General features: G+C 47.7%; 1 protein-coding gene across 2 annotated transcripts in view; it reads right to left on the bottom strand.

The window, feature by feature from the left end:
* LOC148507602 (uncharacterized) overlaps positions 1–27,265 on the bottom strand; it is a 103,320-nt gene that overhangs the window by 65,978 nt on the left and 10,077 nt on the right. For both annotated transcript variants that reach the window (XM_088445831.1, XM_088445830.1), the window contains exons 7-11: positions 22,519–22,619; positions 22,290–22,359; positions 3,888–3,988; positions 3,663–3,732; positions 2,501–2,575 (exon numbers count right to left, since the gene is read on the bottom strand). In XM_088445831.1, the coding sequence (XP_088301957.1) occupies positions 2,501–2,575; positions 3,663–3,732; positions 3,888–3,988; positions 22,290–22,359; positions 22,519–22,619 (417 nt within the window). The remainder of the gene's footprint in view (positions 1–2,500; positions 2,576–3,662; positions 3,733–3,887; positions 3,989–22,289; positions 22,360–22,518; positions 22,620–27,265) is intronic.

Raw genomic sequence — 27,265 nt, 5'->3', positions numbered from 1 at the left:
GAGATCCAGGAGGGATTCTGCAATCACGGGAACTTTTGGGAGATTCCCAGTTTCTTATCAGGACAGTCCTCTAAGGTTTCTTAGAGGACCATCCTCTGCTGCTAGAAGTCTAGGATGACACCCACAAATAATCTCTCCTGAGACGGCAGAAGACACAACTTCCCCACATTTATTACCCATCTCGGACAACAATTTTAGTTTCCTAATGTTTTGAGTAGGAGGTCCATGGTCTCTGCAAAGATGGCTACCGCCAACAAATCATAGATAGGGCATAATTAGAACTTCCCTGGAACCTTGAAGATGAAATAAGCACAACGTGAATCCTTCCCGAACGATCTTCACAAGCAATCTGGTGTCAATGGTGGGAAACTTTACTTCTGGTTTTAGTGGGAGATGGGTTTATACATTAAACCTCTACCTCCACTGGATTTAACAATATGTTTTAACTCTCATCTCTTGGTTTATCTTTGTTTATTTTAAAATATGTTGTCTTATGTTTTCTTTAGAACCCTGTACAGTTTTGTAGCAAAAACTAAAATTATCTTTGGAATGTAACGGAAAAGTCTCGTAGTATAGTAGCATCCCCAGGTCCTTAACCACACTGCTGTAATGGCCCAGTTAGAAAGGATGTCTGTTCCTTAGAACATTCTGAATACTAGAAGGCTAGAACCACTCCCCGCTGAGAGTTATAGTACTCGAATAAATCTCCTGTTGGTTTAGCCAGATCCATAATGACCGGGCTACACAACTAGAGGCAATAAAATGTTTGAATAGTACAGATGCTGATACTCGAGTGTTTACTAATTATTCCATTCAAGTACAGGTGAGTCTCCCATATCCAATATGCTCGGGACCAGGGGTATTTTGGATATCGGGTTTTTTCCGTATTTTGGAATATGTGCATACCATAATGAGACGTCCTGGGAATGGGACCCAAATTTAAACGCAGGATGCATTTATGTGTCATATACACCTTATACACACAGCCTGCAAGTCATTTTATACAATATTTTTAATACTTTTGTGCCTTAAAACAAAGTTTGTATACACTGAACCATCAGAATTGAAAAGGTTTCACTATCTCAGTCATGCTGTCCATATTTTGGAATATTTGGATATGGGAGACTCAACCTGTACTCCAGTATCCTTAATGGGGAATAACATTTTTTTTTTCCAGTTTTTGTGTAGCATTTTTTGTCTGAGATGCATTTTCCCAGGGGGGCAGGAACTTAAAACCGTGGGGTGTAATGTTAGCCATGTATTACAGCAGTTTGTATAGCGTATGAAGTGTGGTATCGCACTACGCATGCTCAGAAGCTAATGAGCGTAAATGCACCTATGCGGACCCCCAAGCATTTTGAAGCAACCCTTACGGTCAGAGAGGCGGAAAGTGGGCAAAAGAGACACTCAGATCAGCAGGGGCTGTGGTCACCGAAATGCGGCCCATGCAGAAAAGCAAGCGCATAAACACACATTAGGCGGGGTATCTATTGCACCTGTTACAGGGCAGGAGCAAATACACGCTGATGATGATGAGGAGGAATTGCTGTATATCAGGTGCACATTGCTGCAGATGTGTCAGTATATGCTGGGATTAATCCTGGCCGAGGTCACTTGTGTGTGCTGGAATCAGTACCCGGATCAGCAAATAGACACTTACTACTGGACGGCAGCCTCGGGTGCAGCAGATTTTCACTGGTCGGCCAGTAACCTCCCACAGTGTAGCCAGGCGAGAGGGAGACAGTCGTCACACCCAGCAAACCTTATGTACATACTGGAGCCACAGGAAAGCCTCTCCGCTAGTGTAGTCCATGCTCTTGTAGTGAGTTAGGTCTTTTCCATTAGCTCACAGGTACTTTCCTGGAAGGACACTTACAGGTGCGCACTAGCACAATTGGACGCTGAGCCACTTGACGCCACTTCATTCACGCTGGGAAGATCACTTTCCCACAGTATTGTCTGATACCACTGGAATTCTTAGGGCTGCTCACCGTTGGGAGACCAAACACTACCAACATGCGCTAAGGCTGCAGATCATTACATGTCCTAATAGACCCCCCCCCCCCCCCCGTCTGATCTCTGTTCCCAGTGAAGGACTGGTGGGGAAGGGCTTCTTTCAACGCATTTGTTCCTGTCCATAGGCGGCCATGACGACATCTCTTTGTGGATGATCTGGAGAATACACCTAAGCATATCCGTCAGCAGGGTGACGCTGTGTAGAAGTGCGAGAACCTCTGCTCTAAGTGACCTTTCCTTCCACCTCACATACTGCTCCCTACAGCCGGATGCACGGCCCCTCGCCATTATATGTGACCAGAGGAGCAGTCCCCAGCCTTCTCATTCCCCACAGTCAGAAATCTATTCTCTCCGAGCTGCAACAGAAGCGGTTTATACCCGGAACTAAAGCCGCGTACAATCTATGAACTTCCATTATGTGCGACGGTGTGATGTGCGTCAGTTTGGTATAAGTGACAATTATAGAAGAGGGAGCATCACTGACCTGCACTGGGTTCTGGGAGGAATTCCTGCAGCCCCCGATGATCATTAGCTTCCATCTCTACAGCGGCCTCAATTCCTGTGTATGACCATAAACAGACAGTATTACACACAGACACACACAGGCACAGACAGAGGGAGCGAGTTACTCTCAGTGGTATTAATTAGTATTAATTATTCCCATATGTCACGCTCCTTACAGGAGGAATATTTGGCCGGGCTCGGCTGCCTCTCTCTCACATACCTATTCTTCCCTCAATCACTAGTTTATATAAATGAACGATGGGTTTATTAATATTGCAGTATTATTTTAGTACTATTTTCTTTTTGACAATTACTGGTCGCCATGGCGACTAAGATTTCAGTTCTAGCAACTAAATGTTATCGGAGGAAGTACAGCAGCCCCAGCGGTATAGCGGGGCTGCTGTTTACTTTCAGGGTTTTATTTTTGGATAGACGCCTGTTGCCATTGTTTTGGGCCTTTTTTAATTTTATTTTTCCCCAAGGAGTTGGGGCATCTTTGTCTCACTTCCTTTCCTCCGTATTTTCATAAGCAGAATATCTGAAGCAATACACACCTGAATATCCAATTGGAACGAGTAACCATCAAAAATTTCAACAGAAATTATTCAGCGTTAAAACGTTCCGCGTCTATGAATATACAAACATACATCCAAAAATATTTGTGTCATGTGGCTGCCTGAGAAATGGCTTTTACACCGTAAATTGAAGAACCTAACAACGGCAGCTCGTAGGAAGCGATCACCTCACTCACCCATACAGTCATTGAGGAAACCGATACCGGTCTGCCTGGGGGGGCTGTCCCCGGGCTTAGGCACTCTGGGTATATGATGAGATATAGGTGTAACTGGATGGTTTACCAGGTACTGTGTCTGCTGTAAAGGAACGGACCACTCTGATATAGAAAATCAGGAAGAACGCCATGAACCCCTCCCTTTATAATGTAAGCACTGACGAGCAGGGCCCTCTTCCCCTGTTCTCCCCTCCTAGCTCTAACCCTCAACACCAGCTCGACTCTGTTCCCAAACACCACCACCGACTGCAATTTTGTATCTCCACCCACTTCGAAAATTAACTTAACACCATTGAGGCTGCTGTGATGACAACTAAACATATAGTATATGGTGCCCAGGCCGGTCGCTCACCTGATCTGATCTCAGCCGGAACAGCCTCTTCCTTACACTGTTGGTAATACATCCCGTCTCCTGGCACAGCCTGTCATATAAGAGCAAGTGTTACATACGTGTCCAATACACACATTACACAGGACAACTGTTCAGGACTCACACACAGGGCGGGGACATGAGAACAACACAATATTCTGCCATGTGAGACATGTGAGGGAGCAGAGCTGGGAGAGGTCAGACTACCTGATAGTCCTGGCTGATAATCCTGCTCTCTTCCTCTATACAACCCGATGTATACAGAGGGGCCTCACATCGGTCTGGGGGATTTCTAAGATGACATCCACCTGTGAGGAATGGACACAGATTAATCTATATAAATGAAAATGCAAAATAAGATCTCAGCTGATACAAACACAGTGAATAATGTGACACAGTTAAGGGGGGTATCCACTAGACGATAAAGTTGAACGATAACGATAAAATCGTTCGATAATCGTTCAAACATCATTTGAAAATTTGGTCTTTTAGACATCTATCATCGTGCAAACATGCTGGTCAACCTGACGATATCGTCAGGCTCAGCATGTTTCCAGATGATGGATGACCCTGCACTGAACATCTGCTCGTTCAGTGCAGGCACATCACACGACTGACAAACGACTGCACGATTACAATGTCGTAATCGTGCAGTCGTTTTCAGATCTTGTAGTGGATGCCCCCCATAACAGAGAAGCAATGCAAATTAAAAAAAAATAATCTTATCCCAACTCACTGCTGACAGTCCGTTCTGCCGCAGCGCCACGGTCAGCCATGACGGGGAAAATGTAGAGATTAGTACTTATGTTAAATAATTTTATCAGCAACCAATGGGAAACACTGGACCACTGAAGTGCAATACTGGTGCATGGGCACTTTAAATGTCCTGCCAAAAACTCAAGCTCCGCCCCCTCCATACCACAACATTTTTTATTTTATTTTTTTAAATACACTTTATTAGAACATTTTAAATCACAACAAAGCCATATCAACACATCGTAATAAAGGTGAAAAAGGAAACCAGAACAAAGAGTCACAAGCAGGGTAATGACAAATAGAAACAGCAATACAGCATTGTAAATATGAGGAATACAGATATAGAATCTGAATGTCAAAAATGGTATCAAAATGTGCTTGCGTGAGTTTCCAACGGGTGCTCCGGTTTCCTCCCACAATCCAAAAATATACTGCTAGGTTAATTGGCTCCCAACACAAATTAACCCTACTGTGTATGTGTGTGCGCATGTGATAGGGAATATAGGCCCTCATTCAGAGCCACTCGCTAGCGGCAGTACGCTCGTTCCGAGCGATGTTCGCACATCTGCGCATGCGTACGGTTTTTAGTACGCATGCGCGAACCAGTCAGTGCGGCCGAAAATCGTTGGTACGCAATATAGCGAGGGCCTGCTATTTTGAGTGACAGAATGAGGCGTATGTGGGTGGTAACAGGGGAAGGTGCTTGAAAACGGGGAGTGGAGAACCGAACGCAGGCGTGCTTAAAGGTCAAAACGGGCGTTTTAAGGGAGTGCATAATTAATACAGCAGCGTCATTGACCACGTCACTTGTTTTTTTTTAACTCAGAACTGCTCGCAAAATAGCGGTTGAAAACACCAACCACAAGAATAGCGAGCAGTTCATACGCTGTACGATGTACTCGATTAATCTAATAAATAGCGGACATGACGTATGGTGCGTGCGGCCAGGGGGCGTTTTTATCAAATAAACGAGCGTATGTTTTGCTCGCTCGTTCAGACTTAGAGGTGGGAACAGACTGCAATTTGCGAACGGATCATTTGAATAGCCACCCCTTGTTTTTGAACGAACGACCACGAATAGCGAACGGCTCTGAATCAGGCCCATAGAGTGTAAGCTCCACTGGGGCAGGGACTGATGTGAATGGGCAAATACTCTCTGTAAAGCGCTGCGGAATATGTGCGCGCTACATAAATAACTGGTAATAATAAATTACTATTATGCAGTGAGAACTCCCATAGTAGCAATGTTAAAATATGTGTGGAACTAAAAGTAACGTAAAATGAGACTTATGGTAAAACTTACCGTTGTTAACTCTCTTTCTTCGAAGTCCATAGGGTCCACAGGAGAGACAATGGCGTGTAGGTGGTACCTGGAGGCCCGGACACCAACAGCAGAGCTTTTCAATCCCAGGATGCTCCGGTCCCTCCCCCTATACCCCGCCCATAGCCTGAGGGAACCTCAGTTTTGTTTACAAGCCCAAGGCAGGAGCAGGATAGGAGAGAAGGAAGACTGTTACACTAAAGAATCACACTCCCAGACAGAGAAGGAAACAAGTGACCAAGAGAATAAACTCATAGAAGCCAGGAGTGTCAGGGCGGGTGCCCTGTGGACCCTATGGACTTCAAAGAAAGAGAGTTAACAAAAGGTAAGTTTTACCATAACTCTCCTTTTCGTCCATAGGGCTCCACAGGGAGACAATGGGGATGTCCCAAAGCAGTGTTTCAAGGGCGGGAACGCTCATGAGCTTATAGGAGGACCCTATGGTCGAAGGAAGCAGCCTGAGAATGTATCAAAGGCATAAAACCTAAGAAAGGTGTGGCCGTCTTGCATAGCATAGCAGAAACTTGCACTTTGAGAGATGCTAGGCGGTCCAGCCTGATGAAAGGCAAGAATTAGAAGGGATGTCTCAAGAGCCACGCCGTTAAAGACAGACGAGCTAGGTCCGGAGGTAGACATGGACCCTGAGACAACAGCTCTACTCATAGAGGAAGTTGGAGAGGAACTTCTATGGAGAGTCTTAGAAGATCCGAGTGCCAATGGCGTCTGGCCAAGCCGGAGCTATTAACAGGACTGTGCCTCCCTCCTGTCTGAATTTCCGAAGCACTCAAGGAAGCAGGGATATTGGAGGGAAGAGATATGCCAACTGGAAGGTCCATGTCACTGACTAGACATCTGTCCACCCTTTTTGTTCACTTAATACACACCGCCTTTCATGCCAATTGGTTACTTCCTCCCACTCCCGCCTCCAAGATTTTGCCCGTGCTGCTCCCCAACTCTCTCCTTCTCCCCAGACTCTGCACCTCTCTACAATCATTCAAACAAGCTCTTAAGACCCACTACTTCATTAAAGCCTTCCAGCTCTCATCCTAACTTGTGCTACATCTTCCTTTCTCCCCACCTACCCCATCTGTGTCACTCCTGGTTGTCTGCCCCCTCCCTTTTAGAATGTAAGCTCTACCCTCTTGTGCTCCTCCCTACTGTATTTTTATTTATCTCTTACTCTCCACTAGGGAAACTAACACTTGGCTGCTTATGTGGGTGTAAAGGTCGCTAATATATAGCTATGTTTATTATCCATGTCCTGCATTGTATTGTATTGTATTGTATTGGTAAGCCACTGGTTACTTATTTGTTTATGTACTTTGTAAGACGCTGCAGAACACTTTATATATTATATATATTATAATGATAATAATAATAATAATAATATTATGAAGGCCGTGTCAGGGTCCTTTGTTCTTGCTCCATAAATTGGAAGTTTGTTGCTGTGTCTTGAGGCCATGAGATCCACTTTTGGAAGACCCCATTTGTCCACCAGAAGCTGAAAGACTTCTGAATGTAGAGACCATTCTACTGCATGCACGTCGTGAGGAAATCCGCTTCCCAATTGAGAATCCCCGGGATGAACACTGCGGAAATGGCTGGGAGATTTGCATTCAGCCCATGTGAGAATGCGGGACAGTTCTGTCATTGCTGATTGACTTCGAGTGCCCCCTTGATGATTGAAGTAGGCCACAGCCGTGGTGTTGTCCGACTGTACTTGTACTGGCCTATTTTGCAGAATATTCTAAGCCAGAGTGAGAGCTCTGTAGATGGCTCGAAGTTCCAGGATGTTGATTGGTGACATTGCCTCGACTGGGAACCATTGGCACTGGAAGGAGTGTTGGCCGGTTACTGCGCCCCCACTCTCGGAGGCTTGCGTCCGTGGTAAGGAGAGCCTAGTCCGGAATCCAAAAAGGGTTCAAACGGGGAGCCTGTAGATCATCGTCTGGGATTTGAGCAGATGGGGTATTCAGGTGTTGTAGGGGCCTGGAGTGAAACTGGTCGAACTCTACCATGTCGAAGGTGGACACCATTGATCCCAAAGCCTGCATTGCAGAGTGAATCGACACTCTGCGATTGTGAAGCAGTCTGCGTAGTCTGTACTGTAGTGCTGAAATCTTGTCTGCCGTCAGGAAGATTCTCTGAACTCGAGAGTCCAGGGGCTTCCAAATGTACCATCCTTTGAGAGCCTGTCAGTGAAGACTTTTTCCAGTTGATCAGCCAACCGTGCATTTATAGAAAAGTAATGGTTACCTGCAGATGGTGTTGAAGAGAGTCTCTGGGGAGCTGGCCAACAGCAAAAGATCGTTCAAGTATAGGAGCAGTCTGATACCTTGACGACGAAAAGAGGCCGCTATAAATGCCATGATATTGGTAAAGACCCGAGGGGTTGTTGAGAGGCCAAACGGCAGAGTCTGAAATTTGGAATGTTGCTGTAGTATAGCAAACCAGAGATATTGTTGATGAGAAGGTGCTATAGGTACATGTAGGTAAGCGTCCTGATTGTCCAGGGATACCATAAAATCTCCAGGCTCCATAGGTAGGATAATAGAATGGAGAGTTTCCATACGAAACTTGGGCACCCTGATAAACTTGTTCAGAGATTTGAGAGTGAGGAAAGTTCAGAAGCCCAATGGGTCTCATCGGCCTAAGAAAAGGGTAGAATAATAGCCCTTGCCCCGTTTTGAGGAGCGGACCAGAATTATTACTCCTGAATTCAGTAAAGGATTGAATGGCTTTGTGGAACATCAGGGCCTTGGTTGAGTCCGATGGAGGTCCTTTGCATAAAAACTGTTGGGGTGGGGGGGGGGTCGTCTCAGGAAGGAGAGGGTGTATCCATGGGAGACCACTTCTCTTACCCAGGTATTTGACGTGGTTTGATGCCAAACCTTGGTGAATTGAAGAGGATGGCCTCCCACCCCGGGATCCCCCAGGGAGAGTACCACTCCGTCAAATGCAGGCTTGTCCGCAGACTTGGCAGGTGGACGTCTAGTAGCCCAGGCCTGATTGGCCCTAGGCTTGGAGGCCTTGGCTGATGTCTGTTGACGTGGAAAGGACTGACCCTTGCCTTTGCCTTGAGGGTGAAAGGACGTCAAAAGGTTTTGTATTATAGGTAGAGGGCAGAAACGCCGTCTTGGAAGCTGTCAAAGTAGTCACAATTTGATCTAGCTCTGGACCAAATAGGATGTCTCCCGAATAAGGGAGAGACTCCAGAGCCCGTTTTGAGTTTGAATCTGCTTTCCAGGAAAGGAGCCAAATGATACAGTGGGCCACTACCGAAGTGGCAGAAATCCTGGAGGCCAGGAGAGCCGTAACCACAGCTGCCTCACCTAAGTAAGAGGCTGCATCACTAATGTGATATACATAGGAGAGTTGTTCCCTTGAAGCATTAGGGAGGAAGTGTTTCTTCTAGGGCCTCTGCCCAACTCTCAATGGCTTTTCGGCACCCAGGCCGTAGCCCTAGCAGGACGAGTAATAGCTCCTGTAAGAGTTTAAATAGATTTATGACAAGCTTCTATATGTCTATCTGTAGTCTCCTGCAAGGAGGTAGCAGTGTGATTGGGTAACGTGGCATTTTTAACCAAACGAGTTACATGTGAATCCACCGCCGTGGGAACTTCCCATTTAGTGCAATCTATAGCTGGAAGAGGGTAAAAGGAACTGAACAGTTTTGGAATTTAAAACCTTTTACCAGGCATGATCCATGCTTCACTCATGTGATCAGATAGTTGGTCTTGTTGAGGGAACTCTGGTAAAACTTCCTTTTGTCGTTTAAAAAGTGCATTATTTTTCTTAGGTATATTTGTAAAATGGATTTTACAGCTCTGACAAGAGCAGGTATATGTAGATTAGAGGGTGGCTCCTCTTCTCCGGAGATGGAGTCAGAGTGAGAGAGGTCTGCGTCTTCTGCCTCCCCAGATGATAGGTCAGAATCAGATAACGGAGTGGACTGGAAGGATAACAGAGCAAGTTTAGAGTGTTGAGTAGGTAAAGGCTTTTCCCTTTGTAGCATTTGCTGCAAGGCTGCAGAGGTAGTAGCCAAACTCTGTGAGGTAGACAGCATGTCTACCCATGGGGGAGGCAAAGGATTTGCAGGGAGTACCCTCTGTGGTCATCCCACAGGGGGAGCCACTACGGGGAAATTACGTAATTTTTGCCAGCATCTGTGAAAAGGCCGCCCAGGGTGGGGGTCCTGTGGGAGAGACACCGGGGCTGAGGGACCAGGGGCTGTGTAATAATTAATGCAAAGCCCATCCTGAAGGAAGTCCTCTGGGGCTAAGCCCACTGAGCAGGAGTTACAGGACAACAGAATAGGGGCAGGATCCTGAGGCTGTTTGTTATTCTTTCCTCTGCCAGCCATAGTAATGATACCGTGCAGTGAACAGCCTGCAGTATGTGAAATATGGCACAATGTAGTGTGCAGCCGCGCTATAGAAGACCCATTATAATATGCAACAGCGCTATATATATAGCGTTCCCGCTAGGCTGTTTTAGCTGGGCGCGGCGCCCTGCTCTCCTTCTGGAGGGCAAAAAGCACCCTGCCCTCCAGGAGGAGGGCAAAAAGCGCCCTGCCCTCACAGCCTGCGGGAGCCGTTCTCACCCGCGGGACGCAGTGTCCCGCGGGTGGAGAAACAAGCGGTGACCCGGTCACCGCCGGAGAATAGACGCCGGGCGCATGCGCCCGGCGTCTATTCTCCCTGTGTGCAGGGCTTGGGGGCTACCCGGCATGTCCGTAAGTGCCGGGCACGCCCCCAAGAGTGACAAAAAGAGGACGCGTCTTAGACACGCCCCCTTTTCCGATGCCCACGCCCCCTTCTCGGTCGCGCTCGCGCACGGGCATGCCCTCTCTAGCTCCGGCGCCCTGCCCCCCGCCGGAGCTAGAGGGAACACTAATATATATTTTTCTCCTTTAATTATATTGCACCACAAATGTTCCGCAGCGCCTTACATAGTACATAGAACTAATAAGTGAACAAGAAACAAGTAACTTACAGCACATTACAGTGCAGGACAAGGACACGATTTATATACATTGCTATAATAGCGATTAACAACTCACAATAAGCAGCCGGGAGTTGGCAGTCACGCGTTAGGTGCCCTTATGGGGAGTAAGGAGTTCGAAGAAAATGTAAAGAGAAGCACATGAGGGAAGAGGTCCCTGCTCGTGAGAGCTTACATTCTAAAGGGGAGGGGCAGACAGACAGGGGCGACACAGAAGGGGAAGATAGGGAGGATATATGGCATCATGTAGTATGCAAAAGCGCTATATATGGCACAAGGTAATGTGCAACAGCGCAATATATATAGCACAATATAGTGTGCAACTGCGCTACTGGTGGCCCCCCCTGGAGCGACAGTGCTATATATGGCACAAATTAGTGTGCAACAGCGCAACATATGACACCAGGGAGCGTGCAACTGCGTTAGATATGGCACAATGTAGTGTGAAACGCGGTATGAAGTATGTGATAGCCCTCAAGTGTTGAGGTACAATGACCCTGTATACCTTAGTATGACAGGGTATAGCAGAAGAAAGGGATAGTTAGAACGGACAGTAAAGAAAAACGAAGATTAGCACTAGCACAAGTCACATAGAAATCAGAAGAGAACATTACATGTCTGCAATGGGCACTATTATCAACTACACAGACCGCGGTGGTTGTAGGATATAGCGCTGTACAACCTGGCCTTTGGGAGAGGTATACAGGGAGATTGGACCCAGCGATTCTCGGAGACTGCTTGCCTAATAGGTATGCCACACTTCTCTGAGGGGGCGGAGGGTGAGGGAGGTGCAGCCCAGGGAACACCAGGACCGCAGAGGAATGGTGCCCTGAGCTGGGAAAGGGGCTGCGGGGAGAGCGCCTTATCCCCTGGCTGACGGGGAAGGACTGGAGCATCCTGGGATTGAAAAGCTTTGCTGTTGGTGTCCAGTCCTCCAGGTCCCACCTACACCCCAATGTCTCCCTGTGGAGCCCTATGGACCCTGAACAAGAAACTATATTGTGCCAAGAGAATATGTAATGAGTCTATCAGTAGTTTGAAGAGCTTCGGGGCTGAAAACAAAAGGGTCAAACAAGGTGGCACAGCAAATACCACGTGGGTGACTCAAGGTCTTATTAAGGCCGCTATCGGCACGATATCAGACCGATTTGGCCAAATTGGAACGACAAAATGGGCATATAATGCAGTGTGTATGCCAAATTTGCGCGATTGCGTGGACGCATGCGATATCAGTGATTGGCCGCGCCGCAAGGCCAATCACACAATATCGCATGAGAGGCTGCACGTAATAATGAAGGACGGAACAGTGATCGTTCCGTCGTTCATTAAATCTTTTAAGTGTGTACCGGCAATCATGCGATGTCCATGGTGAAGGCAAATCGCCCTGAACATCGTCACGATTGCTGGTCGTTCAGGGGGTGTACCCACCCCGAGAGAGACTGGGCATTCGCTGGGAGTGTAGCACAGGGTTCCCCATCTCTTATAGAAACACTGTACCCCTCTATCTGTATTTGAGAAAGTCTCTCTCCAGTCAAAGTAAATGCGTTCTAGGAGAACAGCCTGGATCTCATTAAATAAGGAAGCGGTTTTCCTGATCCACTTACGGAGAACTTGCTTTCATAACCGTAGCAAGGAGTGTGAGAATGGTAATGAGAGGAGTAATCCTTCTATATGCTAAAATTAGTAAATAGCGCTATGGGCTGGAAAGGAAAGTGAAGATGGAATATTTAGTTAATAAAAGGTCAAAACTTTGTTCCAGTAATGTGTAATCTTGCCTGCGAGACATATGCCCTATGGAGGGATTTTAAGTGTACCTCTTGTAATGCGGATGACCCTAAAACCCTCAGTATCTTATCAGTTGGAAGCAGAATTTCATGTAAAATCAGTAACCTTGGGTAGATCCTTGGACCACGCTAAAGCTGGGTACACACGCTGACCTATCTGAGGACGGGTAAGTGTATACAACCTTATCAGGATTCGAAGAGGAGATAAGTGGAAGACTATTTTAAACACAAGGGACGGGTACTTTGAATACTTGGTGATGCCCTTTGGGCTCTGCAATGTCCTGATGGTCTTCCAGGAATTCATAAGCAAGATCTCCAGTACTCGTGTGTCGTAGTTACATAGATGTTTTATTATTTTCTTCTAGCTTCACGACCCACTGCCAACAAGTTAAAAGTGCTCAAACGACTATGAGCCAACCACTTGTACATCAAATTAATCAAGTGTTAGCTTGAGAAAACCTCACTACCTTTCCTTGGGTAGATAGTTTTGGGCACAGGTCTGGAGAGGGAATGGGTATGTAATGCCGGCTGTTGGGATGCCTCCTTTCAGAATACAGACAGCGGCATCCCGATGGTTGGTATCCAGACAGGAGTCGGGTAGGTATACTTACCCTCTCCCCTTCCCCCCTAACTCTCCCTTCTTGTAGCCCAACCCTAACCCTCCCCCCTTAGTGCTCAACCCTAACCTCCCGCTCGGAAACCTAATTAAACCTAACCCTCCTCCCCCGCAGCTAACGCTAAGGGCACTCCAGACTTACCTTGTTCGGGCTGGCGTCCTTCGGCGTCCCGGCGTTGGGATTAAGATAGGTGGCTGTATTTTGACGCCTATCTTAAGTCCCCTGTCGGTATTGAGATCGGCTGCGGCAAAGCACCCACCGGTCTCATAACTACATACCCTGGAGAAAGATCCAGCAAAACTTCAGGCTATCAAGTAGTGGCCACTGCCTACTGGCCTCCAAGCCACGCCACGATTCCTGGGGTTTTCAGACTACAAGCAGTTGCTCATTAAAAACTACTCCACAGTGGTAACCCAGATAACGACCATCACCAAAAATGGAGTAACCACAGACAATGGCTGCCAGAAGCCATTCATGCCTTCAATACCTTGGAAAAAAGACTTCGTCTTCAGCTACCATTCAACAAATTGCTGGACATATCTCAACCCTTCATGCTGGAGGTGGATCCTCCATTGGCACAGGGGTATTACTATCCCAGCGGGATACCACAGAGAAGGTTCACCCCTGCAAATATCATTCACACAAAATGCTGCCCGCTGAGAGGAACTATGGACAAGGAACTCCTAGCTATTAAACGGCCACTTAAGGGGTGTAGACATCTGCTTGAGGGGGCCTTACACCCAGTGATTATTTAAAGATCACAAAAAACCTGGCATATCTGCAGTCAGCCAGCAGACCAAAGCTAAGCATGCTGGTCACCGTTTTTTTCCAGGTTTCACCTTTCGGCTGGACTCTCTGAACACCAAAGCAGGTGCTCTATCCCACTAGTTTGGCAACATGGACAGAGAAGAGGAAGTGAATCCCAAATGCAGCTAGTAGACTAGCAGTTATGGATACTGTCCTGTCAATAGTTGCCCCAGAGATCATTCGTGCCAAAAGGGCCAAGACCACGATTACTCCGCTCACAATTTTGGGACATCCTGGGACCCGGAAAATTACTCAATTCCTCTCGAGATCTAACCAGTAGCTGACTCTCTCTAGAGATGTGCAGGAATAAGTCTCCAGCTGTGACAAGTGTGCTCAACACTAGATTCAGAGGAGGAAGCCCAAAGAGTCTCTGCATCCACTGCCAAGTCAACTGTGGTCCAGCATTTCCATGGATTGTATCACTGAGCTGTCAACATCTAAGAGGTGTAATACCATCTGGGTTGTAGTGGATCGGTTCACCAAGGCGACGCACTTTGTACCCCTCTAGGGCATTCCCTCAGCCGCACAAATCTTCATTCAGGACATATTCTGACTCCACAGTTGCCCCACAAACATCACATCAGATTCCAGGTCTGGAGGGCGTTCTGCAAACAGATGGGCAAAGAACTGACCTTTTCCTCAGTATATCATTCTCTATCTAAAGGTCAGACTGGGAGGGTGAACCAAGACCTTGAGACCTGCCTGCAAATGTACATCTCAGGCAACCAGGAGGACTGGGTAGATTCTCTCCCGTGGGCAGAATTTGCACACAACCTGCACTAACACTCAAGTACAGGCTCCACACCGGTCTTTGCTCTCCACTGGTACCACCCCCGACTTCCTGAACCTCCTGTCATCTTAACATGGCAAGTACCAGCAGTGGATAAATGGGCCTGATTCAGACCGGTTCACACGTAGCAATCTGCGCATGCGTACAAGGCACAGTGCGCGGACTAGTCCATGCGATCGGGAAGCGTTCGCACCCTGTAAGCAGACGCTCCGCAAGCATCAGTGACAGGAAGTGCCTTTTGTGGGTGGTGACAGGGGAAGGTCGATGGTAACGGGGGTGTGGTGGTGCGAACGCAGGCGTGTCTGTGCATCTGAACTCCGTTTCAGGGGCGTGCATAATTAAGACGCATCGTCAGCGTACACATCACATGGCTGAATTACACACTGCAGCTCTCGCAGTACTTGCGGTAGGGTATGGTCAGCCACAAGTGCTGCGTATGGGTCCGATGTTACCGATTGTATAATACACATCCTGGAGATGACGTATGTTACTAAGGGAAAGTGGGCATCTTATGTCAGGTTTGTGGGCGTCTAAAAACATACCGCGACCACACGGCAAGACATAGGCCCGTATTCAATTTGAGGCGAAAAGTCCAGATCTGCGATACTTTTCCGCCGATGACGTCATTTTCGCCTGTTTTGCTTTTACCCCGTATTCAATTTGAAAGACTTTTCGTCTAGGCAGAAAGTCAATGCAATGTACCAGGCGAAAAAGCTTCGCCTATAAACAGCAGGCCGAAAAAAGTGCAGAATTGGGGTTTTGGTGTGCAACGTTGCGGGAACCCCCGTGCAGCCTTCACACAGTCCCCCAAAGGTAAACTGTCAAAAAATGTAAAAAAACACTTAAGGACACCCCAAAAAATGACTTTGAAAAAGGGGGCAAAAAAAAATGGGGTACAAAGTTAAAAACTAGCAAACTTTACTCTGGGGGGTCCCCAAGTATGCCCCAAGTGTTGTTTTGATTGCAGGGGCTTGCGGCAGGTGGATTTTTCATGATTTTTTTCAACTTCACTTTAGCAACTTTTAAATATGCTGACCCCCATTTTCAATTACCCCAAATTTGCTGGAATAAGTTATTTTCTGCAAAAAATACTCCTAAATACTATTCTGCACCACGGATAGAAAAACGCTATTTAGCAGCTATTGAGCCTGTTTAAAAACACCAAATACCTTCAGCAAGCCATATCGGGGGGGACCATAGGGAACCCCCATGTCAGAGCATCTTTTGGGGGGTGTCAGGCTGATATCCCCAATTCTGACAGTACTCTCCGCCTGTTCAAGTTTCGCCGGGTCCCGTTTTCACGCACTTTCAAATTGAATACGGGGTAAAGCGGGCATGCGCGTGATACTTTTCCAGGCGAAAAGTCCGGGACGCGAAAAAGCGGCTCTGCTCAAATTGAATATGGCTCACAGTGGGCGTGCTAATGTCTTGCTAGCGATCACGAGATTTGCTTACTTTGGCTGCTGACGGCTGCGTGCGAACCCAGCCTAGCGAACGGGTCTGAATCAGGCCCAATGTACACTGGCAGTTCAACGACATTCAGGCTAGTGTCAAGTCACTTCACGCCAAATCCTCTGCCGCATACAAAACAGCAGCTGATAAAAGTAGAAGGGCCCTATGTTTGGTACGCAGAGACAAAGTCTGGTTGTCAACCAGGAATATTCATCTCCATGTATTCTCTATGAAATTTGCTCACAGGTACATTGGTCCCATCCAAACCACCCAGGCTATCAACCAGGTGGCATTTCTGCTGCAATTACCAGACTCTGAGGATCCCTAAAGTCTTCTACATCTCACTGCTAAAACCACTCATGATTAATAAGTACTCCTCTGAGGACACACCACCACCACCACCACCACCCGCTGCGGAATCACCACAGGAAGAGTAGGAAATGAAGTAGGCTTTGGGTGTCAGCAGATACAGTTGCACCCTGCAGTAGCTATTAGACTGGATGGGATACAAGCCGAAGAAACAAACCTGGATGAGGGTATCAAATGTTCATGCTCCACAGGCTAAAAGGAAATTCCCATATAAGACGACTTGTGGGTGTCCCATGTCCACCCTTTTGAGGAGGGGGGGAATAGAATGGGCTATATTTGGCCTTATACCTGTTGATACCCAGGTTCCTAGAGATGTTGCTGTTGGCAATCTCCTGCTGCTCGCAAAACCATTTTGCATTTATGGATACAGAGTTCTCCACCAATCTTTGAAATAATTAAAAGACAAATTTTTCTTTATTTTTCATATGGATTGGCTGGAAGCCTCCCTCCAGAGAGAAACAAGTACTAAAAGATTCTTTGCAACGTGGGAGAGTTATATTGCGGTTCTCCCTGCCTTCACTAAGGAGGTTTATCCACCATTGCTTTCGCAGCACTTTCTGGTACGAGACTCGTATCCTTCTTCAGGACCCACCGATATCTTTGTAATACACTAAGGTTGTTTGGTACGGATCCGGAGCTCCTCCACAAGTATAGTGATGCTATAATTGATTCTAAAATGTCTCATTTAAAATATTTTACTATATTTGAATTTATTTACCATATGTCTTGATGCTTCAATAAAGACAAAAAATGTTTAAAATGAAAGATGAAAGAGGATAGTGGAATCAGTTCATGTATTATACAGTGTTTTATAGTTTCTGTATTCTGGAATACTATATAAGTCTTTGAAATATGTCACAAAGTTATAGTCGTTTGTAATGGGCATATTTCAGGTTAAAATTAGATGCTTTATACATTAGGCCTTGCTGCTGTGTGAATTTGTGTAATCAATATGGCTGCTGCTGTGTGTTTGACATATATAACATTATTCGCGGGCCCGATGCAGACCATGCCCCCTCTGTGTGATGTCACAAGGGAGCGGGGCCACAATCGCCAGTGATTACAGCAATGCCCGAAGCATCCTGAGGATGCTCCAGGGAGCTGTTAGGGCAGCGGTGCGACCGTCTGAAGCATCCTAAGGACGCTTCAGGCTGCACTGCTGCATAGATTCTGGCTGCAGGGTTCCAATTCTAGGCACCCTGCTATCCAGATGAGTTTAGCAGAAAAAAGCTCAGAGGGCCTGACCAAATGATTCCGGGGGCCTTATACAGCCCCCGGGCAGGAGGTTCCCCATCTCTACCCTAGGACTATGTGCTTGTAACAATGGGGCACCCTGAGATACATAGGATTGTGAATACTGTGATCACATTTGTGGTCTAGGGAGACTGTAGTATCATTGGAGTTCAATTAACAGCTGGGAATGGCACATAAGAATATGCTTTGTGGTGGTATTAGGGTGTTTCCCTACATTCCAAGATGGAGTCTGTGTGTTTAATTTGCGTCCTTAACAAAGGATGTCAAGCAGTCTCCCCTCCTTCACAAACATCTCCCCAGACTAAATCTGGGTAAACACTAGACAATATATATCGGACAATTTGTCGTTTTGAGGAGAACTGGAAGACAAACCGTCCACATCGTCCAGTGTGTACGCACTATTGCGTGCTCCTGTGCGTCTTTTGTCTCATCTTCAGATCGGCGGAACAATATATCGGGCAGTGTGTACCAAGCTTAATAAATATATATATATATATATGTATATATATATATATATATTCTCACACACACACACTTAAGACATATGGAAATATTGGATTATATATCACAAGGTGTTAATAATGTTGTATGATATACATGTACATTATTGAGCATCAATTGTTAATAGATACACTTTGCTTTAATACATCTTACGTGCCGTCTTTCTGGAGTAGTATTATCCTATTGTTTTAAAGATATGTTTCCGGAGTATATCCTTGCGAGTAAGTTATTGAAAGGTATATAATTATTAATTATGCAAAATTATTAAATGATATAAATAGAATATTTGCTTGAAGAATGATATTAATACTAGGAAAACATCCAAGTCGGCTTTTACAGGTGCAACTGACTTGTTCTGTAGCACTAAGCACCACGGACGGTCCAAGCACACTGCGATCAGGCATCACTTCAGCCGGGAGCTAGCAGAGTGTGGATCGATTTGACATGTTGAAATGTTTATTTCATGTTTAACGTTTCGGTTACAGGAAATTTGTTGCACAAAAGGTGTTTTAATGTAGCCGGAGACAGCTCTATGCAAATAGTACACATATATCCCCACCTCTGACTTCTGATGTCTCTCACCATGGAATCTATGGGGGTCATTCAGACCCACTCGCGAGCGGCAGTACGCTCGCAAGTGGGTCGATGTTCCCCACTGCGCATGCGCACGATGGAGGGAGCTCCATCGTGCACATGCGCGAGACCCGGGGAGCGACGGGCTTCCCATCGCTCCGGGCCTCGCACCAAAGGGGGCATGCTGTCGATGTTGATTGACAGCACGCCCCCTTTGGTGGGTGTGCCGGGGGCGTGCCTGCCAGACGGAGGCGTTCCCATGGGAACGCCTACCGTCTGAAGCCGGCCCCACTGACATCACTAGTGATGTCAGTGGGAGTGATTTTGGCTCTGATAGAGCCAAAATCTCTCCAGGGCTTGTGGCAGGGAGACCCTACCGCAGGGTCTCCGTCGCAAGTCCGATGGTCAAGACCATCGCGACCATCTTTTTGGCCGCTCGCATATGCTGTGGGTGGTCACCCACAGCTATGCGAGCGGCCAGGAGGCCGCTCCATTTTCATGGAGGAGGGCCCTGATTCAGAGCGAGCGCTCTGGTCAGAGCGTCCGGCTCTGAATCAGGCCCTATGTTCCTGGAGAAGTAGACATGTCTCCACCACAGTAGCCTGCCTATCGTGCTGACCGCTGTACGAGTCTGCTTACCTCTTTGCAGTCCTCCACAGGGAGCAGAAAACTGACCCCCTGGGAAGAAAGCAGATAAAATGTAGTACCCTTGTTTCTAGGGGCATTGACAGGGGAAAGAAAAAAAACAACCTATTTTCCCACCTGTATCCTGAAAAATTATTTTATCCGCTATGGGGACTAAAAAAGGCTGCCCCGGAGTATGTAAGGCCTCCACCTCCCAAGTACAAAGCCAGAGTGCACAGCCTGCACAAACTGCTGGGGCTGGAACTCTAGCCTCAATGAGCCTCATATCTATGGTGGCTTCCTCCAAATCCTCCGAGGCCTCATCGGACCTTTAGCCAACTGTTCCTATTACTGCTCCACAGCCTTACTGTAAGGGAGACCTCTGATGTGGTGTACACTGCCTCAATTACCCTATCCTATGGCAGTTGCACAACCCAGGAGGAAGTGGATCTGCATAAGACACTGATAAAGAGAAAAGCCCTTGGGAAAGTCGGCACTGTAATACATGGGGTTGGGTAATGAAATGCCGACGGACGGGAAGCTGTCTGACTAAATACCGAAGCCACAAGCCCGAACGCTGAAGATCCCTACTGGGGCTGGTAAGTACCCTAACCCTCCCTTAGTGGTGCATAACCCTAACCTTCCCCAAGGGGTGCCTAAACATAACTCCCCCTCCCTACACGCTAAACCTAACCCTCCCAGGGTGGTGCCTAACCCTAACCTCCCCTCCCCCTAAACCTAACCCTCCCGGGGTGGTGCCTAGCCCTAAAACCACCGAGAGTGCCTAAACCTAACCCTCATCCCCCGCAGCTAAGCGCTAACACTGCCCGGCTTACCTTACTTCGGGAATCGGGTCTAGATCCCAGCGTTGGGATCTAGGCGGGCGTCTGGATTTTGACGCCTGTCTTTAGTCCCACGTCCGTATTTAGATGCCGGGATTAAACAGGCGGCTTCCCGGCCGTCTGCATTTTGACCGCATCCCAATACATGTCACCAGTATTTTCCCTTCAGATAGGGCACTCAAGGATGAGAAAGAGCTGCTGCTTCCAGAAATGGCTGCTGTCTGTTCTGGTGGCCTACACAAGAAAGGAAGCACCAAAGGGATGGAACCTCACCGACAGCGCCCAGCATATAAGGACGCTGCCACTCAAAGGTGCTGCCAACCTGACCACCTCCAGGTATCAGGCACTCTGGGCCTGATTCAGAGCCGGACACTCTGAAAGAGCGCTCGCTCTGAATCAGGGCTTGTCTTTTTTTTTTTTAGAACGGCCTCCTGGCCGCTCGCATAGCTGTGGGTGACCACCCACAGCTATAGCGAGCGGCTAGGAAGATGGTCGCGATGGTCAAGACCATCGCGACCATCAGGCTTGCGACGCGACCCTTGTGGTAGGGTCTCGTTGATGCAAGCCCCAGAGAGATTTCGGCTCTAACAGACACGGAATCTCTCCACTGACATCACTTGTGATGTCAGTGGGGCCGGCCCCAAACGGTAGGCGTTCACATGGGAACGCCTCCGTTTGGGCAGCCACCCCCCCCGGCCCGCCCACCAAAGGGGGCGTGCTGTCACTCAACATCGACAGCACGCCCCCCTTGGTGCGAGACCCGGAGCGACGCATTGCCCGTCGCTATCCGGGTCTCGCGCATGCGCACGACGGAACCGGCTCCGTCGTGTGCATGTGCTCTGGGCCACCATCGACCCGGTTGCGAGCGCTCAGCGCTTGCGACCGGCTCTGAATCAGGCCCTCTATACCTAACTCCCTTATGCAGACATGGCTAGACCCAGCTTAGTGTTCCCGCTAGACTGTAGACATGGCAGGGCGCTAAGGTGGCAGACAGGGAGTCTATGCGCGCCCCGAAGGCCTGCGCACTCCTGTAAAGGAGGAGTGGCTGACCGGGGAGGGAGTATGTGTCATTGTGACATGCCCCCAATCCGTCCCACTTGGGGGCCTGCCCAGCACTTACAGAGCTCTCCCCTCACGGTGAATAGACACTGTGAGCATGCACATATGCCTTTGTCCAGGCGCATTATAGCTGCACTTGTACAAGCCCTATCCCTGGTGTGAAAAATCCGTCTGAAAACGTATTTATGCATATGGGATATTCTACATAGTTTGCAAATCCATCTGACCGCCCTCCCCGAATTATGCCGCAAGTGGAGGTACCAATGAGTTGCGTACAACTCTACAGTGCCCGGACGTTCACAAAATTAAACTACTCCTGCATCAGTCAATATGTGTTTATAATATGTTACGTGTACATGTATGTAAGGTCTCCTGTCTTGGAGACTGGGGAATTGGCTTAGTTGTGCTTCAGGCACAAAAAGACAACAAAACCAGTAATAAAAAAAAAAAATCACAAAAAATCATTATAAAGCTAATTAATATGCAAACTACAGTTACACCGGACAGCTCTACAGGCCTGGAAATGAGCTCAGTTATAAAGTGCGCCCCCGCCAGTCAGTGCAGCTGGTTATACAAAGGGTGTCTAGCGAGAGATCACCAGGTTCCCAACTTTTGTGTGAGGTGCGGGGACAGCAGAGCCTGAATGAAGAGAATTCTCACTGCATGGTACCGATCACGGCTGATGGTCAGCTGACCCAGCATCTATTCATGTTCTAATTTTATTTTATAGCACCGAAATAAACCGCTCTTCCATCCCATTTATGTAACATAACATAGAAGTGCCATTTACGGCAAATATAAATATTTCTAACCATACACCAATATTTTAGCACCAGAGCGGCTGCGTCTCTCTCACCTGGGCTGATCTCAGTTGGTACGTCCTCTTCCTTACACTGCAGGCGATATATCCCGACTCCCGGCTCAGCCTGTCATACAAGAACATGTGTCACATAGGAGTCCCATCCACACTCTACATGGGACATCTTGTCAGGACTCACACACAGGGAGAAAACATGAGTGACACAATATTCTACAATGTGAGAAGCCGGGGTGCAAGGAGGAGATGTCAGACCAGGTTCCTCTACCTGATAATCCTGTGTCACAGTCCTGCTCTCCTCCTCTATAGACCCCGGAGAGTACAGAGGGGTCTCACATCGGTCTGTGGGGTTTCTAGAGCTGCATTCACCTGCGGGGAATGGACACAGAGCTAAATATGTACAGTGATTATGCAGATAGACATTTTAAAACATAACTGTTAAGGTGCATACACACGTAACGATTTTCTGAACGATTTAACGATAAGGACGTCGCTATCGTTCAAAAAAATCGTTCACTTTCTGAGTTACAACGATGAACGATAATTGTTCAAGCGCGCTCCCATTTGTACTTCGTCCATTTCAGACTGTCCAACTGAACGATATTCATTAAGGGAAGGAACATTTTTCGTTCATCATTGAGAAAATCGTTCACTTTTCAAGGAAAAACTGAACGAAGATCGTTCATTAACGTGTGTATGCACCATCACTATAGTTTTTAAAACACAAATTGTTAATTTCCAATACATTAGAATAAGTATAATTATTCTATATGACAATGCTATAGTATATACAGCTCCATGGGGAGGTGAAGCCTCCCCCACTGAGTAATGAGGACTCAACCACCTGCCACGGATTTATATATAGATCATGGTTCAGGCTGATCCACAACCTAAAACCACCTGGACTTGTTAAAGGAACAGTGGGCTCAACTACCACATACTAACATGTGTGTGTACAAGTGTATAGAAGAGGGCAGAAATGCCCCATGTTGCACTACCCGTTCAGGGAGGACGCCTACATCTGCTGTACTTCTGTGACCTACAGATAAGCCCTAACACTCAACATCCTCCAAACTGAGGTGAGCCTGAGTTTATTGCATCGATTGCTATGCAGCAGCCATGACCTACAAGAAGCAATCATGAGGAACCTGCAAAGAGGTTCTGCAGCAGGTACACACACTCCAAGTAGTAAGTGGTTTCTGGTGCAGGGGAAGGAGCCTGGTGGTGGCAGAGACTAATCTCCTACAATTGGGGTGTGTGCAGTTGGCGAGAGTTTCGCGATCAAGCAGCACCAGTAGGAGTGGTTGGCGACACTGGGTTAAGGATTATAAACGAAAAAACACAAAATAAATCTGTAATCTCTTTCAGACAGGATTGCACAAAACATACTAAAGAGAAAGAGCGACAACTCAGACAGAACAACCACAGAAAGTAATGATAAAAAACACTTGACATATTCTCTGACAGGAATTAGGCTCCTTCTCCTCCTCAGGCCCAGCACTGACTATACTACATACACTGACAGGAATTAGGCTCCTTCTCCTCAGGCCCAACACAGACTACACTACATACACTGACAGGAATTAGGCTCCTTCTCCTCCTCAGGCCCAGCACTGACTACACTACATACACTGACAGGAATTAGGCTCCTCCTCCTCAGGCCCAGCACAGACTACACTACATACACTGACAGGAATTAGGCTCCTTCTCCTCAGGCCCAACACAGACTACACTACATACACTGACAGGAATTAGGCTCCTTCTCCTCAGGCCCAACACAGACTACACTACATACACTGACAGGAATTAGGCTCCTTCTCCTCCTCAGGCCCAGCACTGACTACACTACATACACTGACAGGAATTAGGCTCCTTCTCCTCAGGCCCAACACAGACTACACTACATACACTGACAGGAATTAGGCTCCTTCTCCTCCTCAGGCCCAGCACTGACTACACTACATACACTGACAGGAATTAGGCTCCTCCTCCTCAGGCCCAGCACAGACTACACTACATACACTGACAGGAATTAGGCTCCTTCTCCTCAGGCCCAACACAGACTACACTACATACACTGACAGGAATTAGGCTCCTTCTCCTCAGGCCCAACACAGACTACACTACATACACTGACAGGAATTAGGCTCCTTCTCCTCAGGCCCAACACAGACTACACTACATACACTGACAGGAATTAGGCTCCTTCTCCTCCTCAGGCCCAGCACTGACTACACTACATACACTGACAGGAATTAGGCTCCTCCTCCTCAGGCCCAACACAGACTACACTACATACACTGACAGGAATTAGGCTCCTTCTCCTCCTCAGGCCCAGCACAGACTACACTACATACACTGACAGGAATTAGGCTCCTCCTCCTCAGGCCCAACACAGACTACACTACATACACTGACAGGAATTAGGCTCCTCCTCCTCAGGCCCAGCACAGACTACATTACATACACTGACAGGAATTAGGCTCCTCCTCCTCAGGCCCAGCACAGACTACACTACATACACTGACAGGAATTAGGCTCCTCCTCCTCAGGCCCAGCACAGACTACACTACATACACTGACAGGAATTAGGCTCCTCCTCCTCAGGCCCAACACAGACTACACTACATACACTGACAGGAATTAGGCTCCTTCTCCTCCTCAGGCCCAGCACAGACTACACTACATACACTGACAGGAATTAGGCTCCTCCTCCTCAGGCCCAACACAGACTACACTACATACACTGACAGGAATTAGGCTCCTCCTCCTCAGGCCCAGCACAGACTACATTACATACACTGACAGGAATTAGGCTCCTCCTCCTCAGGCCCAGCACAGACTACACTACATACACTGACAGGAATTAGGCTCCTTCTCCTCAGGCCCAGCACAGACTACACTACATACACTGACAGGAATTAGGCTCCTTCTCCTCCTCAGGCTCAGCACTGACTACACTACATACACTGACAGGAATTAGGCTCCTCCTCCTCAGGCCCAGCACTGACTACACTACATACACTGACAGGAATTAGGCTCCTTCTCCTCCTCAGGCCCATCACAGACTGCACTACATACACTGACAGGAATTAGGCTCCTCAGGTCCAGCACAGACTACACTACATACACTGACAGGAATTAGGCTCCTTCACCTCAGGCCCAGCTCCTATTATACTACATACACTGACAGGAATTAGGCTCCTTCTCCATACTTCCCAATATGACCCTCTCCAGGAGGGACACAATGCTCTGGTCCTGGACTTCCCTGGTGAGAGGTGGGGCTGCAGCGCAGTTCATAATTCAAATAGGGGAGTCACACCAACTGTCATTTCACACACTGCCAAACATCACTGGCTGGGACTCACTGGCAGTTGGTGTGACTCCCCTATTTGGATTTTGGACTGTGCTGCAGCCCCACCTCTGGAGCCTCCGTCAATCATAAATTACCAGGGAAGTCCAGGACCAGAGCATTGTGTCCCTCCTGGAGAGGGTCATGTTGGGAGGGATGCAAATGTTGCATAACAAATTAATCAGTGCAGACTCTTGAAGCGGTTTGTTGCATTCGTTTGCGACTAAAATGCATTTTTTGCGCAAAAAAGAACCTCAGCACAAGCTGAGTCGCACTGGACCTGCCAGATCACTCGCACCAGGAGTCTTGCGCTGCATGGGGTATTGAGTCCCGGTGTGTGAGGACATATCTGTGTTGGGCTGATCAGCTGATAATTGCATGATTGGCCCAATAATTGTGTTTATACAGGAGTATTAGCCGTTAAATGGCTTCAAACACTCCAGCAATGGTCGGATCGGGAGGTCGGGATCTGATGTGCTGCACACACTAGCTTGTTCCCGACCTCCTGTCCCATTGAAGACATCTGCAGACATCACACACTGAGGTAAAAATTGCTCATTGTGTACGGGTGCTCACCGATCTGATATCACATAATCACTCTGTTGGGTCAGAACAATTATTTATCTGCAGGTATGCATACCTCCAAACATGACCCTCTCCAGGAGGGACACAATGCTCTGGTCCTGGACTTCCCTGGTAATTTATGATTGACGGAGGCTCCAGAGGTGGAGATGCAGCACAGTCCAAAATCCAAATAGGGGAGTCACACCAACTGCCAGTGAGTCCCAGCCAGTGATGTTTGGCAGTGTGTGACATGACAGTTGGTGTGGCTCCCCTATTTGAATTTTGAACTGCGCTGCAGCCCCACCTCTTACCAGGGAAGTCCAGGACCAGAGCATTGTGTCCCTCCTGGAGAGGGTCATGTTGGGAGGTATGCTTCTCCTCAGGCCCAGCACCTATTATATTACATACACTGACAGGAATTAGGCTCCTTCTCCTCCTCCTCAGACCCAGCACTGACTATACTACATACACAGAGGAATTAGGCTCCTCCTCCTCAGGCCCAGCTCCGACTATACTATATACACTGACAGGAATTAGGCTCCTCCTCCTCAGGCCCAGCACAGACTACACTACATACACTGACAGGAATTAGGCTCCTCCTCCTCAGGCCCAGCACAGACTACACTACATACACTGACAGGAATTAGGCTCCTCCTCCTCAGGCCCAGCACAGACTACACTACATACACTGACAGGAATTAGGCTCCTCCTCCTCAGGCCCAGCACAGACTACACTACATACACTGACAGGAATTAGGCTCCTTCTCCTCAGGCCCAGCACTGACTATACTACATACACTGACAGGAATTAGGCTCCTCCTCCTCAGGCCCAGCACTGACTACACTACATACACTGACAGGAATTAGGCTCCTCCTCCTCAGGCCCAGCACAGACTATACTACATACACTGACAGGAATTAGGCTCCTCCTCCTCAGGCCCAGCTCCGACTACACTACATACACTGACAGGAATTAGGCTCCTCCTCCTCAGGCCCAGCTCCGACTACACTACATACACTGACAGGAATTAAGCTCCTTCTCCCACTCCTCAGGCCCAGCACTGACTATACTACATTCTCTACACGGACATGAATACAC

This window comes from Taudactylus pleione, unplaced genomic scaffold (genome assembly GCF_031769625.1).
Source record: "Taudactylus pleione unplaced genomic scaffold, aTauple2 ptg000390l, whole genome shotgun sequence".
Classification (NCBI taxonomy): Eukaryota; Metazoa; Chordata; class Amphibia; order Anura; family Myobatrachidae; genus Taudactylus; species Taudactylus pleione.
Note: the sequence above shows the minus strand (reverse complement) of the source record. Positions and strands in the feature narration are given on the sequence as shown.